The sequence below is a fragment of the Cygnus atratus genome, chromosome 12 (assembly GCF_013377495.2).
Source record: "Cygnus atratus isolate AKBS03 ecotype Queensland, Australia chromosome 12, CAtr_DNAZoo_HiC_assembly, whole genome shotgun sequence".
In the NCBI taxonomy this organism is placed as follows: Eukaryota; Metazoa; Chordata; class Aves; order Anseriformes; family Anatidae; genus Cygnus; species Cygnus atratus.
The window spans coordinates 4,833,470-4,854,538 of record NC_066373.1 but is presented as its reverse complement, the minus strand read 5'-3'; the positions used below and the strand labels follow the sequence as shown (position 1 = coordinate 4,854,538).

Below are 21,069 nucleotides of genomic sequence, written 5' to 3'. Positions count from 1 at the left end.
AAGCTTTGTGGAACAGCTGCTGTTATGGCAATAACAGAAGAAAGCTGGGCAATGAAGGGAGATAACTCCAGTAATACTGAGTGCACTGAGACTGTATGATCAATTTTATATATAATTCTCTATGAGCATATGAATGTGCTGTTTAATCTTTTTTTTTTTCTTTTTAGCACAAAAAACTAGGGCCGAAGGGAGACATTGATGTGAACCCAGAAGATAAGAAAGAAGAAAAAAAGCAACAGGGAGAACTTTACATGTGGGACACAATAGAACAGGTATTGTTTATGTGACATTTGCTAAAGTTTGCTACTAAGCTGTGTAATATGTACATGAATTTTCTCAATATTTGTGTAATGTCCTCAGTTCGTGAAATGTGAGCGAGGAGAAGGCGGCATGCTGTTTACTGTTACACCTAGTTGTAAGTTATAATTAGTTCTCTTCATTTCGTTAATGGTTTTAATCTCTCTCAACTTCTAGAAATGGACTCGGCACTACTGTGCTATTGCTGATGAAAAGCTTTCATTCAGTGATGATATAGAACAGAATGCTGATGAAGATTCATCAAAGGTGATGGCTACTTTTTATTGCTTAAGCATGTTCTTTTTAATCTCAGATTATTTCAGTGTTTACAGATGCATATTTTTATGCTGACATTACTGAAATTGTAGAGGATCTGTATCAGATAACACATGTATCTGCAAATAAATATTTTAAAAAGGGGTCTTTGCTAAGGTACTCCAGCTAACCCTATTTTAAATAAAATATCTTTTTTCCCTTTGGCAAATGAAGGACATACAAAGGTGAGTACAAGGACAAGGAGATATGATTTTGGTGGTTAAATGCTAATGCTGATGTGCCCACTGACAATCGAAGTTCTTATACGTCTTTGGCTAAGTATTGCTGTTCTCAGATTAGGCAGTCTGATGAACTAAGGTTTGTTGCGTACTAATACAGCGCACCTTTTCCACAGTGCACAATAGTGCATGCTATTCATTTCACACACGCAAAGTGTTTGTCACAGGTGTGTATTGCTTGTCTGTCATGCTTGGTGAAACAGAAGCATGAGGCTCAGCTATGTTCACCATGGTTTCTTGTTCTGACTTTTTCTGATTTCCATGCATACTCTTTCATTTCTAACGTGTATGTGCATAGTTCAGAGAGATCTCTGCACATGCAAAACCTTTTATCCATTCACCTAGATGTCAATGTTATTAAAATCATTAATGTGTAAGTGAGAACAGAGATGATGCCAGGAAAAAGCGGAATAGAAACTTTGTGAATTTGCAGTAGGGTGCTTTGCTTTGAAAATATAAAATAGCATTTGCACTGCTGTGTTCTTTCACTTTATCAACATATTTCTCAATATGTTGATTACATATTTAAATAAGGATTAAGCTGGTCACTGATCCAAAGAAGTGGCTTGACTGAGGAAGAAAGTCAAGTGTGCCTATGAAGGTGATCAGATTGCTTGTGGAAGGAGAGTTAGATCTGAGAAGAGCTGAAATCCTGAAATAGAAGGCTGTTATATCAATAAGAAGTACTTTGTATTAGAATCATAAAGTTAGAAGTGGACAATAAAAATTCTTATTTTCTGTTCTAGGAGGTAAAACGTACTGAACTGCACTTAAAAGAGAAGTGGTTCCATGGGAAAATGAAAGAGGGGAGAACAACTGCTGAGAAGCTGCTCCAGGAATATTGTGCTGAAATGGGTGGCAAGGATGGGACGTTCCTAGTTAGGGAAAGTGAGGCTTTCCCTAATGATTGCACCTTGTCATTCTGGTATGGTGATCATCATAAAAACTTTACGTGGGTTTTGTTTATCTTATGGCATTGCATAAAAATATATGCATTTTGTCAATGTGCATGTGTAGCTGAGAGTAAATAGGAATAAGGTGTTTATATTTACTAGAATGGTATTCATGGGATTGAGGGACTACCTTCTAAACAGAACATCCATGCACTGAATAGTGCATTTTGGCAAAGTAGACGTTATTTGAAGTGTTGCAGTCGTCAAGAGGGGACTCACTATTATATCTTTCTCCTTTTTCTATTCTGTCAGGATGTATGATTTGTTATTTCTTCAGTGAGTGGGCCAATATTTGATTTTTTAGTTTTAGGATAAATTATTGTTTTTCACACTGATCCACACTTTCCACACTCATTGTCTAGTGAGTTTACCTTTATTGGCAGAGGTCGATCTTTTCAATGAAAGAGTCCCCTGGGGGGGAAATGGATTTTTCCGTGATTTTTTTTTTGTTTGGTTTTGTTTTGTTTGGTGGTTGTTGTCAGAACAAATGAACAAACTTTGAAGGGAGTAAGTGTTGGTCACCTTTTGAACCATTGTGGGTTGAAAAATAATATTTTTGGGACTGTCATTATCACTGGTCAGGATTTTTGTTGCTGTTGTTACTTCAGTTATTTTAAGAGTTAGTAAGGATTTCTTGCTTACCATACAGTTAACCAGAAATGGTTGAGGAAACACTTAAAAGAGTAAAACCTGTTAAATACCTTTCTTTTCCTTATCCCCCTCTTCACATCTTCAGGAGGTCAGGTAGAGTCCAGCACTGCCGTATCCGTTCTTCAAGTGATGGGGACACTGTGAAATACTACCTGACAGACAACCTCACTTTTGATAGCATCTATGATCTCATTCAACACTACAAAGAGGCTCACTTGAGATGTGCTGAATTTGAGCTGCGTCTGACGGATGCTGTGCCTAATCCCAGTCCTCACGAAAATAAAGAGTATGTACAGCAGAAGGCAAGCACCAGGGCTGTTATGATATAGAGTATTTGTACATTTTTTTTGATGGTCTTGGATTTTTGCGTAGAAAATTCCCCAGATTCAGGAGCACACCTGAGTGTTGCTTGTTTGTGGATATCGGAGGAATAAGCTTCCCTGTAGAATGCTGAGTAAGATCGCTGACTTTGTGAGAACATGGTAAAACAGAGAGCAGTCACCTGGAAAGCAATTTACTAGAAACAGCTAGAACAATCAGTGAGAACTGTAATACTGTGGAAGTGTGCAATTCCTTCGTTCTCTGCTCAGTGTTTTACAGTACCCAGTGGGCTGGGTTAGATATTTAGCAGTTGACTGTGACCTGTCAACTAAGTGGTCATGGTCTGTGCCATCTGGAAACTTCTATTACTGGGGCAGTGAGCCCAAACTGAGTTACTTTTCCCTAATCCCCACTTCCAACTGACCCCTGTCAGAGTTGGTTAGGCTTACTTGACCCCATGCTGTTTGGGAGTAGTGTAGCTTGGTGTTTATTTCCAGCTGCTATTTGCCTGACATAGATCTTGGGAAGAGCTTGCTCTTGTTTGTTGGCAGAGCACTCTAGTTATTGCCCTTTGATCTGTTTTCTCTGCAATCAGGAGAAAAAAAAATCTCCTTTGCTTGAGAAATATAAATCTGTGGCCTTAAGTTTCTTTTTTTTCCCCTGTGATCTGGGAGTCACTGTGTGCCCACGGATAACTTCTGAAGCCAGCATGAGAGGACGGTACAATTTAAGGGTTTGGCTTTTCTGTATTTATTTATAATGTGGAGATGTACTGGCAGTACAAGTGGTCACAGCTACAGTGAAGGTACATTAGGACCGTGCTTACAGTGAAAGACATAATTAAGTTCTGACTGAAAGGATTTAGATTGTAGAATGATAGAATGGTTTGGGCTGGAAGGGACCTTAAAGATCATCTAGATTCAGCCCTCCTGCCCACCTTCTGCTAGACCAGGTTGCTCAAAACCCCATCCAGCTGTGCCTTGAACACCTTCAGGGATGGGGCATCCACAGCTGCTCTGGGCAACCTGTGCCAGTGTCTCACCATCCTCACAGTGAAGAATTTCTTCCTTATATCTAATCTCAATCTCCCCTTTTTAGTTTAAAACCATTACCTCTTGTCCTATCACTGCACTCCCCAATAAAGAGTCCTTCCTCATTTTGCCTGCAGCACCCCTTTAGGTACCAGAAGGTCTCTACAAGGTCTCCCCGGAGCCTTCTCTTCTCTAAGCTGAATGAATCCAACTCTCTCAGCCTGTCTGAATATGAAATAAATACAAATATTAAATGAATTATTTTTCTTGTAGTGTTTGAGATTCTATCATTAGTAATGTTATGTCATTATGTTATATATATAACATTATATATGTAACATTTTATTATTAGTAACGTTAATTCTATCATTAGTATCAGCAGTAACACTGTTATTGTTACTGAATGACATGTGACAAGCTTTGTAATCCTTTGTCCATTTTGATTTTTGACTGTTGTAGTTGGTACTATAGCAACTTGAGTCGGGGAGAGGCAGAAGACATGCTGATGCGAATTCCTCGAGATGGAGCCTTTCTGATTAGGAAGAGAGATGAGCCTGATTCGTTTGCCATGACTTTCAGGTGAGAAAAGATGGATATGAATACATTACACAGTAGCCCCACAGTGTTCTGGTTTTTCTCATTTAAAAATACTATGGGCTTTTTGGAGTCATAAAATTCATGCCATCAAATTTTGAGTAATTAGTATGGTTAATTTATATAGTAGGTCCACATGTAGTAAAAAACATTTAAGAAATTGTACAACCTTAGTCTGTGACTGGAATAAAGCTTTATGCTATTATAAAGAGCATTTGGGCACCAACTGTCCCTTTCTTCCTATATAGAACTGTGCATGACCTGTCTTCACTTCTTTGATGCTCCCTGCCGCAGGGTGCTATTTTGAAGTTCCTTTTGGTGCTGGTTCAGCAGCAATTCGAGGCCTTTATCCTCTGGAAATCCTGCCTTGTCATATAACTGACCAAAGTTAATTTGTTATCTGTCAGAATGAAGCTATTTTCTATTTACTCGTAGGCTTTTATTGCCAGGGAAAATATTTTTGAAACTGTGGTTCCTGTAACAACATTAATAAAATGTATAGACTTACGGCATTCTCCATTGTGCCTTCAAATCAAATCACATTTGAAGCAAGTTTGTCTTGTTGCTTAGGGACAGGAGCAGATCAGCAGCAGCGGATTCCAGAGGGACTCTGTCTGATTCAAGACATTTAAGTTAGTATGAAATTGACAGAATACCCATGTGTAGTGGGGAAAAAAAATAGGGAAATTTAATCTAGGCAAAAACATGGATTTGTCCCAAGGCCCTGCATGTTGTAGAAAAGTGAGAATGTCTTTTTGTGAATTCAATCAGGCAAATGGAATTTGATTTGAATAAAAGATGCTTTGGAAGAGGGAGAAACAATTTCATATGATTAAGATGCACAAAGCTATTCTGGTCTAGTTTGCAGCGCCAGTGCTTTCACTATGCCAAGTACCAATACCTTCTACAGCACCTGTACTTGTTTCACAGAGCTGAGGGGAAGGTGAAGCACTTCCGAATTCGGCAAGAAGGTCCCCATTTTGTGCTTGGAACCTCGGCCTATTTTGAGAGTTTAGTGGAGCTTGTAACGTACTACGAGAAGCACCCTCTGTACAGGAAAATGAAATTGCGTTACCCAGTGACTGAGGAGCTGCTGGAGCGCTACAGCATGGTGAGTGATGGACCTTTGAGTCCCAGATCTAGACGTGGTGGAGCTGGGTTTAGTTCTGGTTATGACAGATGTCCTTCAGGGAAGCTTAAGCAGTCTGCGAAATGAAGGTGTAGCTTTGCTGAAACAAGTTTTTGATAATAGCTTCACCCACAGTTGTCCTTTTCTTCTGTTACGGGAGTGGGCAGAGATCTTAAATTGATCATGCAGATGCCAATAAAAGAATAAATATGACTGTGTATATTGAAACCACTTTTCTTGTCTTAGAGTTTCTAACAGTGAAACCACTGCTGGAACTAATGTAATGTAACACAGAAATTGTGAGCGTGGGTATTGTCTTCCACTGTTGTTCCCAGAACGGTACTCACAACCTCGAAACTATTTGATTAAGAGAAAACTTGGTGAGGCATTGCTGTTTCATCATATTAACTGTTCATTAAACTGAGGTGCAGACAAGTTAAATAACAAACTCATGTTCAGCTGTGTTCAACTGTAGTAATTAGCTTAACATAGGTATCTGGCTTTCCTCCTCTTCTATTTGCCTATATATTGTCAGAAAGGTGGTTTCAGCAAAAATTTCTTGTTCTATTAACATTAATTATTTCTCTAATTTTTGATTCATGTAACATATCTTTTTTCCTTTTTTTCCATTTTTAGGAAAAAGATATAAACTCCCTTTATGATGTCAAGATGTATGTGGAGCCCAGTGAAATCAACCCTACAGTGGTACGCTTAAGGAGAGATGGCCTTCACATTTTCTCTTAGACTTCTGAAAATGATGAGAATTGTTCGTTGACTTCCTGTTAGTAGAAATGAAAAGGTTAATTGAAAATGTTAGGGTGCTTGATTTATGGAGGACTAGACAGCAGAACTTTTAAAGTGTGACTTTTCTTCTAGTATCTCTTAAAATTTGTACCTACATACTTTGTGTGCAAATCCTGTATTATTTACCTATATTGGGAATTTGGGAACTTCTTGCCCAAATGTTTGTGGACATATTATGATTTATCAATTGTGCTTATTCGGGCATGCTCCCAAAATTAAATAACAAGTGACCCAGCAAATAGCTACTTCTCTACTTCTTGTTAGGGTCTTCAACTTGTAGGTTCTCATGAAAGTTCACCTGCTTGTAAATTCTGCGGCTGTAATTGAAAAAAATTTTTTTTGGCTAATGAATTTACATTGCAACTACCATTTACATTGGTACCATTTACTATCAATTCAAGTGGTAGGAAATTCAAGATAAAGCAATTGCTTGTTCTGCTGAAACTAGATGTCTTCCTAAAGGAAATATGACCAGAAGGATAGCTGATATGGTTTGGAAGTGGAGGCTTTTAGACTGCATCTAAGTCTGTAAGCTACAGATGCATATGAATACATGTGATGAGGATAGTTGATTGATATTTCACTTTATTTTATTTATTTATTTATTTAGCTACAGTAATTATGTTGGTGTACTCTTTTTTTTAAAAAAATAATTTTTCTTTTCCAAGCTGGTACTCAAACAATAACAGTTAAGTAGCATTACTTGCTTCCACCAATAGATGTCACTCTGGAACTTTAGTATTGCAATTTCTAAGCTTTAAAAAAAAAAAATCTAATTCCATTCTCCCCACCCTTTATAAAAAAAATAATAATAAAAAATTGCATTACTGATCACTTTATGACCCGTCCCCCTATAGATGACCCCTTTGTTTTGCTTCTCTTAAAGCCTCAGAGAACAGTGAAAGCCTTGTATGACTACAGAGCCAAAAGAAGTGATGAATTGAGCTTCTGTCGAGGAGCTCTAATTCATAATGTCACAAAAGAAACTGGAGGCTGGTAAGGACAAAGATTCCTCATAGGAAAACTTCTAGTGACTTACTAGATGGGAGAAAAAAAATTAAGCTTTGGGTAGTAGGTTTTTAAAAAACTATTTGCTGCTTATTAACTATGGTCCTACAAATCTTAATTCTAGTATACTGAACAAAACCGAAAAACCTCAAATTCAAGTCTCTTTTCTTGTCTTTTTCATTGTTCTGCCCTATAGCACTAAAGCCTCACTATGCAGAACCTTCATATCCCAGCGTATCCAGTATTTTTCCTTTGCTACATGAATACTTCCTGAACACTTGTCTATTCTGGGAAATCACACATCTATTACCATTGTCATTATTGCTGTGTATCTTTTCGTCTGCTTGGTACTTCTTAGGAATCAAATCCACTTTTTTAGTTATCTGTATGGTCTCCTTTCATAAGAGATTTTATTTCTTAGCTGGCTTGCAAATTGCTTAGAAAGCTTGGGAACCTAATATTTCCCTGTATTTTCTGCAGTGCAATCAACCACATAATAGTGTTTTTAGTACTGGAGGGGGAAAAGCCTCTTAAGTCATTAATTGCAGTTTACAGTAACTGTAATCCCTCTGAAATGATCTGTTACTGTAGTTAATGATCACTTTGTTAGAGCTTTTAGCTACTTCATCACTTATATTTTGGTGACTGCCAGCTAGAGAAGCTAGTGTTAGGTATCAGTGACCAATTTATTGAAGATTATTGCTTCATTAATGGCCTGTTGAAGCTCTTTAACTATTTTTTTCCTCTTTTTTTTTTTTTTTTTTAATTTAATTTAGGTGGAAGGGGGATTATGGAGAAAAAGTCCAACACTATTTTCCATCTAATTATGTTGAAGACATGTCATCTGATAACTCTGCTGAGCTTGAAAGCCAGGTGAGGTTTGAGGCTTGTCTGAGGTTTAAGGTTTGTCTGCTGCGTTTCCCTATAAGATCTTTCCCTCTGGAAGTGGAAATCTAGTTTATGGAACTATGACTCTGCATGTTGTGTTTGAGGGAATGCAGAATAAAGAAATGAATGCATTCTTCACTGTTCTCTGTGCTGTCGAGTATTTTGGTCAGGACTTCCATCAAGGAAAACTACTTAAAGAGATAACTGATTTGCTTGGGTTTTAGGAGGTTATAATGGTTTCATGCTAATGAAAATCATACCAGTATAGATTTTTCAGATAGCTTATCTAAACAGTAATGTGCCTGAAACTAGTTTGCCTGTGTAATTACTCCCTAGATATTTGCACATAGAAAAACCATGTGCCCAAACACATCATTCTCATATTCATAGTCCAGGATCATGTTTTGATGCATAACTAACCTTTATACTGATTGTCAAATGGGTCTAAAAAATCTAGTCCAGAGTCTTGAACAAAGATCTATTTATGACAAGAAGACAAAGATATTTGTTTTAACATTTAACATTTAAATTTGTTTTAATTTGTTTGGAGTATTAAATGTTACATGTTATATTAAATGTTATGAAATGTTACATTATTCTGTTGTTGTTGTTAAGTACTTCCAATGATTTGCCAGGAGCCTTTGGGGGAAAATATGTTTATTAGATTTTTTGTTTTCTTCTGATGATAGCAGCTTTAAGCAGACTTGAAAAATAAGTGGTTGTGTCATGGCAGAAGTTGCAGTCCTCATTTTGACTCTCACTACAGAAGTTCTCATCTGTTTCTCAGAACGAGAAATTCTTGATATGGAAGTAGGCTTTTAAATATTACAGAGCGCATGCTTTCAGTGAAACTGAGAGTAGATTTAATGGTGTGTATTTATTATTTGCTAATATTCTTTAAATGCAATTGAGAAGGCTGAGGGTCAGATTTAACTCATGTTTTTCACAGATTATCGAGGACAATCCATTAGGCTCTCTATGTCGTGGCATCCTGGTACTCAATACATACAACGTTGGTATGTATTTTCTGATTCTTACATGTGGGCTTTCTGTATTGAGAAAGTTTTATTGTTTTTACTATAAAAGATTTGTTTTTGAAGAATATTTGTATTACTACAGCTAATACAATTAATATGATTAAACTTGTTAATACTAACTGTTCAGACCCATAAGAGCTTTTATTACCATGGCCAGCTGTTACAACTACTAGCTGTTGTAACAGATCAATGGCAGCTTCTACTTCTAGATTTTAGTATAAACTTATTGCTACTGTGTTGCTTAACAGTGAAAATGCCACAAGGGAAACACAAAAAGCCTTTTGTCTTCATTCTGGAACCTAAGAATCCAGAAGATCCGTGTGTTGAGTTTGCAACTGATAAAGTAGAAGAACTCTTTGAATGGTACCAAAGTATCCGTGAAATCACGTGGAAAACTGCGGAAGAGGTATTGATTAAAAAATAAAAAAAAAAAATATACACACACACCTGGTATTGATTAAAAAAATATACCTGGTATTTTATAACGTACTGTTATAAGTTTACGATACTGTTTGTTTTTTAGCTACCATATACTGCTAAACCTTGCTAAGACCTGATCCTAGACTATCTTGCATGTTACTGCTTGTCTGTTCGTTTTATTGATGCCATGAATCTTGTTCCCTGAACCATTTTGGGAATAGTACTCAAGATAGCAGAGTGCCAGTCATCAGAAAACATGTTGGTTTTGTGTTAACAGGAGTTTTTCAGTAGAATACTGTCTTTGTTGTACCTTTGCATCCTTACTAACTCTGCTTTGCAGTGAATGCAGAATTGAATAGGTAATTGTTTAGGCAAATACTTTATTTGTAACTAATAACCACGTTATGGATTTGCCAGTTCTCTAATAGTGTTTCCAAATACTTGTCTATTTAAGAAGTTTCTGACATGATCAAAGTGCCCTTCTGTTGACTATGCTTAGGTGTACTTTTTCCTTTCTTGCTTTTATTCACTTTTTATTACTAAGTGGGTGGTATGAACGATGGAAAATATGTTTCAGTATCATGTTGGCTTGTGTTGTTTATCCTTCCTCTGGAGCAGTAATGTTCTGAAGGTCTTCAAAATCCTATTTATAGCAAGTAAGTTGGTATCTCAAGCAGAGGAGACAGCAAATTCAGCAAGGGAAGAAGCAACAGGAACTGTTGACGTATTGTTGGAGGAAGAGAGATGTGGTCCTTATTACAAGGTTTTCATTTAGAAATAAAAAGGAGAAAAAGAGAAACACGGCCTAGAAGAAACGTCTCTAAATTGAATGTATTTTATAGTACATCAATGGCTCCTCAGGAGCTTGCCAGCTTTCTCTCCCTCTGTACAGTAAGAGAAGTATTAAACAGCCTGTCTTCAAAGATGGTTTAAAATTTGTTTCTGTCAATCAGGAGGCTTTTCTCCGTTTGGCCTCTTGAAAGCTCACATGATAGGCTGCAGCATGGGGAGGGGAAAAAGACAAGGAAAAGCCTTTCTTGCCCGTAGAATTAACAGTCTGAATTTTGGGGGAAGGAAAAAGCATAGTGAGTCAACACGATGCTGCAGTATGATACAGACATGGTTTCGCTTTATTTTTGGGCTGTGTACATTGTATATAAAAAGTAAAAATATCTGAGCTTCATATACCGTGTCATCTCTAATACTAACACCTGCCATGCTCCTAGGAATTGTTGTTCAATGCTAGCTCTCCTGTTTGGGTATCTCTAGAGGGTCATGTCTAAAGATGAGCTCACAGCATCTTGAAATGCTTCTTTGCTATTTGGAGCACCACATTCTGTTGTGCAATGTCTGGGAAACTGGTGTATCACTAAGTACCATGAGGTCTGTGTTTGCAGTTTTTTCCCCAAGCTATTTCAAGTCTTAATGCTATATTCCTCTTTGCTTTTCTTGGACCTCGATGTATAATCTCTGGTTCATTGAAACATTGTAGAAACCCATCAGCTTCTCTGATTTTTCTTTCCTCTTCAGTTCATCTTGTTGAGGGAATTCTTTTGGAAGACTTCCTAATTGCTGCTGCTTCATAACCTCTTGTACCAAAGCTAATAGCTGTTCAGTATGGGGCTCTTCTAACATGTTCATCCTGTAATTGCTTCTTATGTCTGAAAAGCCTCCAGCCAAAATGTCTCCATTTGGGGAATGTCTCTGGTTGCAAAGACCTTGGCTCAGCTTCCACATAGCAGGTGCTTACAAAAAGGGAAGTAGCTACTAGGTTTATTAGTGATGATGTCTACATGACTGCACATGATTTACCATACGTGACACTGTTGGTTTGATGTGCAAATAGAAAATTGCAGGAATGATACTCATAGGGTTTAAGTTTAGCTGTTTGGGAGTTAGTAACAAGACCTAAGTCCTGCTCAAGATGATAAATAGTGAGAAACTTAACTACATTTAACATTTTTTTTTCTTCATACATTTGCATTAACATGAGGTATAGAGTTAATAACATATCTACAGCGGAGTAGAACCACATTAAATTTTATTTAAAAGTAAAGCATTGTTGCCCAGCTCCTGAGTAGGACTGATTCAGGGAAGCTCAGAAACATTTCCTTTAAGAAACAAACACACACTCATTAATCTGTTCTCTGAATTGGGTACACAACATTTATGTAGGTGTTCTAAATATCAAATAGGAATCTGGGTGAAGAGAAATGGATCAACTTTGTTATTTTTGTTAGAGTATACCCTGGAGTTACTGTACCATAATATCCAGTGTATCTGTAATCTAAAATGTTAAATTTTACAGGAGAACAGGAGGAAATACTGGGAAAAGAATCAATTGATTGCTATTGAATTATCTGATCTGGTAATCTACTGCAAGCCGACAAGCAAAACCAAGGACAATTTAGGTACTTTCTTTAATATTACACCTGAATTTTAACTTTTCTACTAATCTGTACAGATGTTAGTTGAAATTACAGAACTGAAGATAAAATCTATCCTTTCTCTACGGGAAAAAAATATTCTGCATCACCCATGGAGAGTTTTCAGTGGCAATTTGAATTGCACACTGGGGAACTTGATGATATTCATACTATAAAATGTCAGGTAAAAGCCTATGGTTTATCAGAATTGTTTTGAATGTACATCTCAACCTGTTAAGGCTTAAGTGTGGTGCCAAATGTGGCATATGAGACAAAGAAACAAGACCATAAATGAGGAGACGAGAACAATTGTGAAACTATCCAGGCTTTCATTTCCCATAGCATTGCATTTTTGCTGTCAGTAAAATCACAGTAAGGACTAGAAAGCTTCTCAATGTTTGTGAATTTCCATTAGAAAGGAGGCTTTAAAAGAAGAGATCTTGCAACTGTCACAAATTTCTAACCTAGTTGACTAAAGACATCTCAAGATAACTTTCATAGGGAAGTTCACTATTTATGTGTCAGTTGACTTTTTTGAAGACTAAAAAGTCTGACTGAACACTTGCAATTTGTTTGTAAGAACCCTCAAAATGCATTTGTTATGCATTTGCCATTTATATAAGCTATAGGAATGGTGTATTTGCCATTTATGTAAGCTATTGGGAATAGTTTCATAATATAAATGAGAACTGGGGTCTGTGTAAGTGTGGGTGTAGAATCTGACACTGAAATATGTACTTCTTATTCCAGAGAAGCCAGGAAATGTGCCCTTCTTCCTTAAGCTTCTTTGCAAACATTTTTAATAAGCTGTCAGTATGGTTAAGACATTATAATTACAGTCATTGTTTGAGGCATTGGGTAACCCTGGCTCACCCTTCTCTCCATTTAAACCTAGGAAAAGATGTCTCATTTAAATATGTCTTGCAGTGGTCAGAAGTGCATTATTAGCAATGATGAGATGAGAGCATGACTACAGACTATCTGTCCTGCTGCAAAACATGAGGCAGGCAGGCAATTTTAGCTTTCAGACCTGGTGTTCAACCAATTTGCTGTGTCTGCATTAAAACAGTGGAAATTGCTGCATTAAAGGACAAAGCAAAACAAAGTGAACCAAAATGTTAGTAGAAATACAGCATAAATGTCAACTTCCTCCTTCCTTTAGTAATGTAATGACTCTTTTTTCCTCCCTCCCTTCTGTAGAAAATCCTGATTTCAAAGAAATTCGTTCTTTTGTGGAAACCAAGGCAGAAAATATTGTTAAGCAAAAGCCAGTTGAGTTGCTGAAATACAACCTGAAGGGACTGACGCGTGTCTATCCTAAAGGGCAGAGGGTTGACTCATCGAACTATGACCCGTTTCGCCTCTGGCTTTGTGGCTCTCAGATGGTGGCTCTTAACTTCCAAACTCCAGGTAATATTCCCTTTGAAAAAGGGTTTAATCTGCCTTCCATTTCACCATTAACAAGCCCCTTTATGGACCCTCTGCCATTCTAATCATTGTTGCTATCCTATTGATTTGTAATTCACAGCAACAAGGGAGATGCAGAAACTAAAGTTAGCTTGCGTATGTGATTCCCTTGCTAGAGCTGGTCCCCCAGAATCAGTCTCCCTGTCGCTGAGTCAGACTAACCCACTTGTTACCCCTGAAAGGTTTATTCCACCTTTATCTCTTCATGATAAGCAAGCAGAGATAGTTATCCTGAAGTTCAGGTGGATGAACCATTGTTCACCCACAGGGAAAGCTGTACACAACTTCCAAATAAGGGCCAGCTAGCTTATGACACACTGATAGGAAACCAATTGTGAATGGAGATGAATTTATTTGGATTAAAATTGGTGAGAAATGCCCAGTCAAATTCAGTTACTGAAGAGAACTGAGTCTTCCAACTTACCTTTCCAGCTCTTTCTGAGATACTGGCAACCAGGAGGAACTGCACACAAGAGCCATTATTCTGGTGGTTCCTTAGCTTTATTCAAATGTTTTTTACTTCTATTATGACTGTTTAACTCTCTCCCTAGATAAATACATGCAATTGAACCATGCCTTGTTTTCACTTAATGGACGCACTGGCTATGTTCTGCAGCCAGAAAGCATGCGAAATGAAGAATATGACCCAATGCCAAATGAATCGAAGAGGAAATTGCAGATGATTATGACAGTGAGGGTAAATCTCCTTTATAAATTATGTTTTTTACAAGTCATAACTATCTATACAACTAAAAATAAAGCTATTATGTTTCATAGCAAGACCTGACAGATTGTCAAAATACTGTTTTTAAATGTCAGTGTTGGAGAATAAAAGTAACTCCACTGGTTCCTGATAGGAAACACTATCTTTATTATGCTAATGAAGCACATGGTATAGGATTGAAAGCACAATCCTAGGATAATTTTATATAATTGTTAATAAAATAGACTAACGTGCATTTCCAACCTAATGACTTCTTAATAGAAATGTCCTATTGGAGATTGGTTAGCAGCAGACTAACTAGGTTAGAAATTTCCAGTGTGGATGAAAGATCTTTATAATGAAAGAGAGAAACTAAACAGAAAAAATAGTAAACTGATTTTTTCCCCATTCATCATAGTATTTCGTACACTGACTCATAGAGAGATGGGGTTTTATCACTTAAAAAAATTATAATATGTTGTCTTCTAGTGCCAAATGTGAATTGAACTTGTTTCTGTTCTCAGTTGCTATTCAGTAAGACAGATGTCATTTAAAAGTATGTTTTCTGAGAAGGAAGAAACACATTAACTGCTTTTCACCACAGTTTAGAGACAAGGTAAACAGGGGTCATGAATATAAAGCAGGAATTTCTTAAAGTAGATAAGTAATAAAGGCTGAAGAAAGATAAGTAAACTTGTGTTATGAACTTGATCTGTAGCTGCATGCTCTGTGCAATGAGTGTCAGCCATTACATAAATCACTGAGTCACCCAAAGAGTGGGAGGATATTATTATTGGTGGCACAGATAGTTTAATACATGTAAACATATTCAAGAGAGATTTAGCATGTTTCTGGGTTTATTTTTTTTTCCTCTAGTGAATTCTCCTTCAGTTCTGTAGGCTACCTTCCACACAGAAATAACGGTGTGAAGTTTCCTTTGGAGGTGGTTGTAACGCAGTTTCTTTTGCAGGTTTTGGGTGCTCGCCATCTTCCTAAGCCTGGTAGAAGCATTGCTTGTCCCTTTGTAGAGGTAGAAATTTGTGGGGCTGAATATGATAACAACAAATTCAAGACAACAGTTGTGAGTGAGTATCTGTGCTTTTCTGTGTTGTGGGGACATGGTTATACTCTGAGTGCACTTGCATAAAATGAGTAGGTGATGATTATGAATTTACAATGTCTGTAGTTGGTCAGTTACCTGTATGGGGAGGAATTAGGTAACTGTTGCTCTTGGCTGATGAGTCATACATTACTGTTTTCCTGGTTGCCTCAGTGCCAGTTAATTTGAGAAACTTAAATGTATATCAGAATTTTTGAAAAAATCCTCAACTGTTAGTTTGTAGAAAGTCACAATTGTTTTAATTTTTGCCTATGCACAAGTTTGCGTAATCTGCATGTTTAAAAAAAAAAAATGCTGTCTTGAAAGTGCCTCCCACAGTGATAATCATTTGCCCAAACTCTGGTCCCAGTGGGGAGTTACTACTGTGAGATCCAGACTGTGTTTATTTAAATTTGGGTTTTGAAGACTGGCATCCCCTCAGAGACATCTTGGGTATATATGGCTGTAAAGTAGTGTAACCTGAAAAGCAGAAGAAGTTTGATCAAAGTTTGCTCCTGGTGAGTTCTGGATAAGGGGTGTGTGTGTGTGTGTTTGCCTTTAGAGGAGCTTCATTTAAGTGCACTGAAATGGGACAGTATCTCACCAGCAGCCAAATAAAAATTGATTATTGGAATTTTAAATGTAAGAAGATAACACAGAACAATCTTTAATATACTGACTGGCTGTCTTTTCATGATTTAATGTATCTGGATGTAGCAGTGTTCCTCTGGTAGACGAGGCTTTGAATCTAATTATCCAGGCCACTGAAACTTACAGCTTAGACAGCAGTGGAAGATAAATACAGAATAAGGAGCAAAATATGTGTTGTGGCTCTTCAGTACTTCAGAGAAGAGGTTTATGATTTTAAATTTTTGTGGGGAGTGACCAAGACCTTAGACAGTAAAATTCCGGGCAGTATTGCACATGCCAAGTTACTTGGTCTTCCAGAAATGAGTATGAGAATTGAGCAATTGTACATCAGTCTTTCCAGTACTTTCCATGCTTTTAGTGATATGGAGCATGAGGCTCATGAATATGAGTAATGAATTAGTTTTTTTTTTTTTTTTTTACACATACACATCCAAGGAGATTTTGTATATTTAAAGATGAATAATAGCCTTTCTTCGTGGATTTCCATCCCTGCCAAGCTTCCTCCTGTCTCCCCCCACAAATAAACAAATACAAACTGTCTGAAGCGAGGTTACAACGTGAGACAGATGGTAAATAGGATTTTGGGGCCTTTGTATTCCCAGAAAATGTCCAGGGATACATACCCATATATGAATGAAGTGAATTTATTGCTTCATACAGCAAATGTTTCCTTTTCATTACAGACGACAATGGCCTTAATCCAGTTTGGGCGCCGTGTCCAGAGCAAGTGAAATTTGAAATTTATGATCCCAATCTAGCGTTTCTGCGCTTTGTTGTTTATGAGGAGGATATGTTCAGTGACCCTAATTTCTTAGCACATGCCACCTTTCCTATCAAAGGAATCAAAGCAGGTAAGAATAGGAGGTGTAATATGGGGCTAAATCAGAAAAATGTGGTTCAGCATTGTTGTATTGTGATTTCGCTGTCAGTAGCAGCTATAACATGCCAAAGGAGAAGTGCTCTTTTGATCTGCTCCTTTAGTTGTTTATTATGATAAGGGGTGCGTAGTGTGAAAGTATTTAAAATAATCCTCCCCTCACCTTCTGATTTTTTTTTAAATTGAAATAGGAAAACATACAAAAATTTGCAACAGCAAAAAAACACAACAAAGATGTTAAAATTGCTACTGATAGTGTGCTGTGACTCTGTGGAAGTTAAACACAAGTTTCTTGTGTACCTGTAGACCCAGAGGTTTAATTCTGACTTCTTTGTTCTGAAAGTGGGAGATTCCGATAAAGGTTCTTCCTTCCTCTCTAGTTCGTGTTGTGTTTCAGATGAAAGTAATAAGATCACTACTTTTGATATTATTCCTATCTCCTTACTAATACCACTTCTGTGTCTTCAACTGTCTTCACCATGGACTACATCTCAGCAACAGCGTTATGTGCTCTGAGTAAAATATGGGAAGATTCTGTTTTGGTGTCAGTGGCTTTGTTTTATTAATTGCCTTAGTTGTGGACATATGCAGAAGTAGGTTTTCTGATTCTCTCTACAACTGGCTTTAGTTTTCAAGAGCATGTGAAATCTTGTTTTTCTCATTTTGGCCATTATTGTCTTTTGCTTCTCTGTAATTGTCATAGCAAAGCCTGCTCTCGGCAATGGAGCATTTGAGCAGAGAAGAATCTCTTAGTCCTTAGGACTGTTTGCACCATTTTGATGACTGCAGATAACCATTTGCCTTGACTCTAGTTCTCCTTTGAGTATGTTTTTGTTTGTTTGTTTGTTTTCCCCAGGTTTTAGATCAGTTCCTCTCAAGAATGGTTATAGTGAAGACATAGAGCTAGCCTCGCTTCTGATTCATTGTGAAATGCAGCAAGTTCTGGTGAGAACTATTGGTTTGTTTTGTGCACTTAGAGCTTATGTTATCAGTTCTTTGTGGAAACTGGGAAGCAAGGATTTAGTTTTCTGATGTGGTATAGTCTGATACTTCTTTAGCTATTGGGGAAGACCAGTGATGCAAATTGAGTTACTCTCCTCTGGGGGGGAGCACAGATTACTCACTTGTTAAAAGAAATAATGCAGAAGCAAAGACTAATTACCTCTATTTTTTTTTTTCCTTTACAAACATTTTTGTCTTCCAATGTTAACTACCTGATGCCGTGCAAAGCTAGCTAAATTCAGGCCTTCGCTTCTGAGAATATTTTTTTAAAGGTCCTGCATTTAAAAAAAAAAAAAAAAAAAAAATCTCTTTAGGAAGAGAAGATAAATTTACTTCTCCCAGTATTTCATTAACATAAATAACCCAACAAATGGAAGACGTATCCTGGTTCCTACTGAAGCTCTAATCTCCTTGTCTTAAGCCTCTGTAAAAAAAACTGACTGAAGTACTAGTATTTTCACACACATAAGGGAAAAAATGATGATGATGCATCCCTTGCTTATGAAGCCAGGCATTAAAGCGGCTGATCTGTGAAGAGCATTTCTTGGTGCTCCAGAGGTGCTTCTTTATATGCTGATTTAAAGCAGGTTTATTCTCAGACTGTTTCCATACCTCAACAGTATGTTATGCTATATAATTTATATATTAATATACAGTAACTATATAGAACTAAATATGTATGCAATTATAACTATATATTCATTTTTTAAATTATAATATTTTATTAAATACAATGGCATAGAGGACAAATGATGAAATTTTATGGCACTTCTGGGAAGTGAGGATTTCAGGGTGTTTTCCAGTACCCTTCTGATTCAGAAGTGTGGGGGGAGGAAGTGCAACCTATTATTTGTAGTCATTCACAACCATTTAGGCTTATGCTATAGTTCACACCAGTGTACGTTGTTTCCTGATTAAACCATCAGATTCTGCTAACAGTAAGTCTTTATGTCTCTGGAGAGATTTGTGCCTGTAGTTACACATGCTGAAATGGAAATTTTTGAATTCTCGGTCACATTCCTCGCAGATGAATGTTAGCCTCTTTTTCAAATGTCCTTTGTCAAGATTTTTGCAAAGCCACCTTATGAACATGTGATGTAAAATGACTGTGTGTAATCGCAGTTTTTGTAGCCATGGTAGCTTTCTTCTGGTGGCTAGCAAAGAGTTAGGAGAGAAGGAGAAGTCTAGGAGCTAAGACCAAGGGTGTGTATAAAGAAAAGAGATCCATGTCCTTTGAAGATAACATTTGAAATGTTCATATTCCACGGATGCAAGTCTGATACAGGAGGCCAGATAAACTTACATATTTTTGTCTTGCTTCCTTTGAGAAAACTGGTAACAACTTGCTATTGCCTAAACTGTCGAGCATGGGCATGATGCGTAGTTACATTGCTAATTCCTCTTCAGAAATTCAGATCATTCTTTGCCTGGAGCAGGAGTATCTCTTAAAGTGTTGCTCGTAGCAGTAGTATGTCTCCCAGTCTGTCAGCACCAAGTCCTTTGACAGTAGCACATTTCACACTCTTGAAGCCCCTTCTGCTTAGGCCAAATGAAGATGAAGTACAGCTCTGTATTTTCACACTGTTTGATATCTCTGCGTGATAATGCAGTTGCAGGAGAACTTTCAAACATTTTTCCTTTTGTTTGGCAGTCTGCTGCAAACCAAGATTTGCCATAGTTAATCAACTTCTAGAGCTTCTGCCAGATCATTCAAGAAGCATCAGGAAAGATCAAGCTTCTATCCATCTGTTCTGCCCCTTTTAAAAAAAAAAAAATGACCCTCCATAAAATGATATAATGTAATAACAGGCCTGTTTATATACAGAATCCATCTGCATACTCTTGGAGATGAAATACAAAGATATAAAGGGAAATTACAGATGGCTGTGAAAATTCTTTAGGAATAGAGAAGCAAGAATATTGCAAAGTAAGCATTCACAGGTGTGAATTATTATGTGGGACCTTACGTTGTTTTTGTCCAGTCTTCCTGATACTGCGGAAATTCTGTTTTACTGATGCTGTTGTTACATTTAGAAGCATGTCTTATTTGTTTGAAATTTGATTTAGTTGCTTCAGAAAGTATGTGTACCTCTTCAGCACTTCCTGATTACAGTCAGCTTTGATAGTGTATGTTTTTAACATAAAGATTGAAGTGGACATTCTTAAACATCACTTTAAAGTCTAGCTTTGCACAAACAAATAGTAGCACATATGCATCTTGATGATTATACCTGCAAATTGGTAATTAGCAATCTGCTTATTCCCTTTGTGATTTGGGAATGCGAAGTTTCATCCCATTCTTGAGGGAGAAGCTTTTTACAACTTAATCAGTAGCATAGCACTGAGGCTGCTCCGTTTGCTTCAAGCCATACCAGGGAGCTGTAGGATTATGTTTTGGGAGGAAAAAGAAGGGTTAGGAAAGGATCTTGAAGCTCTACCTGTTGAAACCCCATGGGTGTGTTGCTAAACATGACAACTTTCCTAGATCTGTACTGAGTGCTAAAAGAGGCATTCTTATTAGTATGCCATCTCTGAAAATGTTGAGATTTGTTAACGTTTATTGATTGCATGTCATTTCTTGTAGGATGTGCATCTTGTTTTGCTGCTGATGTAAAAATTAAGACTTTGTTCCTGCCAATACTATTCCCCACTAGTAACTTGATAAAGGAGACAGCTTGTGCATCCAAAGCTTTGAAATATTAAAGCAATTTGGAGTCATGAAGGGAATCATGATGATTATTTTATGCTTGTGGATAATTTTGAGACATTCTCCTGTGGGCCACATACAACAACAGAAATTCAGATGGCTGCAAATTATACTTTAAATACTTAGCCAGTTCCTTTGCAGGTTGTCATAGCTCCACAGAAACAAAGGATGTGTCCTTTCTTGATTGTCTGACACTTGATAATATTAGAGATCCTATTTACTATTCAGTATTTCCATCTGCGGTCTAGATTTCAATAGGAAAACGCCAGAAATATGTCACCTAACACACAAATATGGTGGAGCAGTCAAAAATAAGTTTTTTTTTTAAAAAAAAGTCTTTTAAAATTTATAATCTGATGTCCCACAGCGATACACCATTTGCTGTCCTTTCCTTAACATGCTTTGTGTATGGAAAAATATTCCAACATGTTTCAGATACAGACACTGCAT

The 21,069-nt window shown here is 37.1% G+C and overlaps 1 protein-coding gene across 3 annotated transcripts in view; it reads left to right on the top strand.

Annotated features, from left to right (window-relative positions):
* PLCG2 (phospholipase C gamma 2) overlaps positions 1-21,069 on the top strand; it is a 62,549-nt gene that overhangs the window by 39,580 nt on the left and 1,900 nt on the right. For all 3 annotated transcript variants that reach the window (XM_035543855.2, XM_050713320.1, XM_050713319.1), the window contains 17 exons: positions 168-272; positions 475-564; positions 1,598-1,776; positions 2,541-2,741; positions 4,267-4,386; positions 5,332-5,512; positions 6,167-6,235; positions 7,221-7,330; positions 8,119-8,215; positions 9,180-9,246; positions 9,516-9,673; positions 11,996-12,098; positions 13,314-13,523; positions 14,132-14,277; positions 15,254-15,368; positions 16,717-16,884; positions 17,767-17,855. In XM_035543855.2, coding sequence (XP_035399748.1) covers positions 168-272; positions 475-564; positions 1,598-1,776; positions 2,541-2,741; positions 4,267-4,386; positions 5,332-5,512; positions 6,167-6,235; positions 7,221-7,330; positions 8,119-8,215; positions 9,180-9,246; positions 9,516-9,673; positions 11,996-12,098; positions 13,314-13,523; positions 14,132-14,277; positions 15,254-15,368; positions 16,717-16,884; positions 17,767-17,855 — 2,208 coding nt within the window. The remainder of the gene's footprint in view (positions 1-167; positions 273-474; positions 565-1,597; positions 1,777-2,540; positions 2,742-4,266; positions 4,387-5,331; positions 5,513-6,166; positions 6,236-7,220; positions 7,331-8,118; positions 8,216-9,179; positions 9,247-9,515; positions 9,674-11,995; positions 12,099-13,313; positions 13,524-14,131; positions 14,278-15,253; positions 15,369-16,716; positions 16,885-17,766; positions 17,856-21,069) is intronic.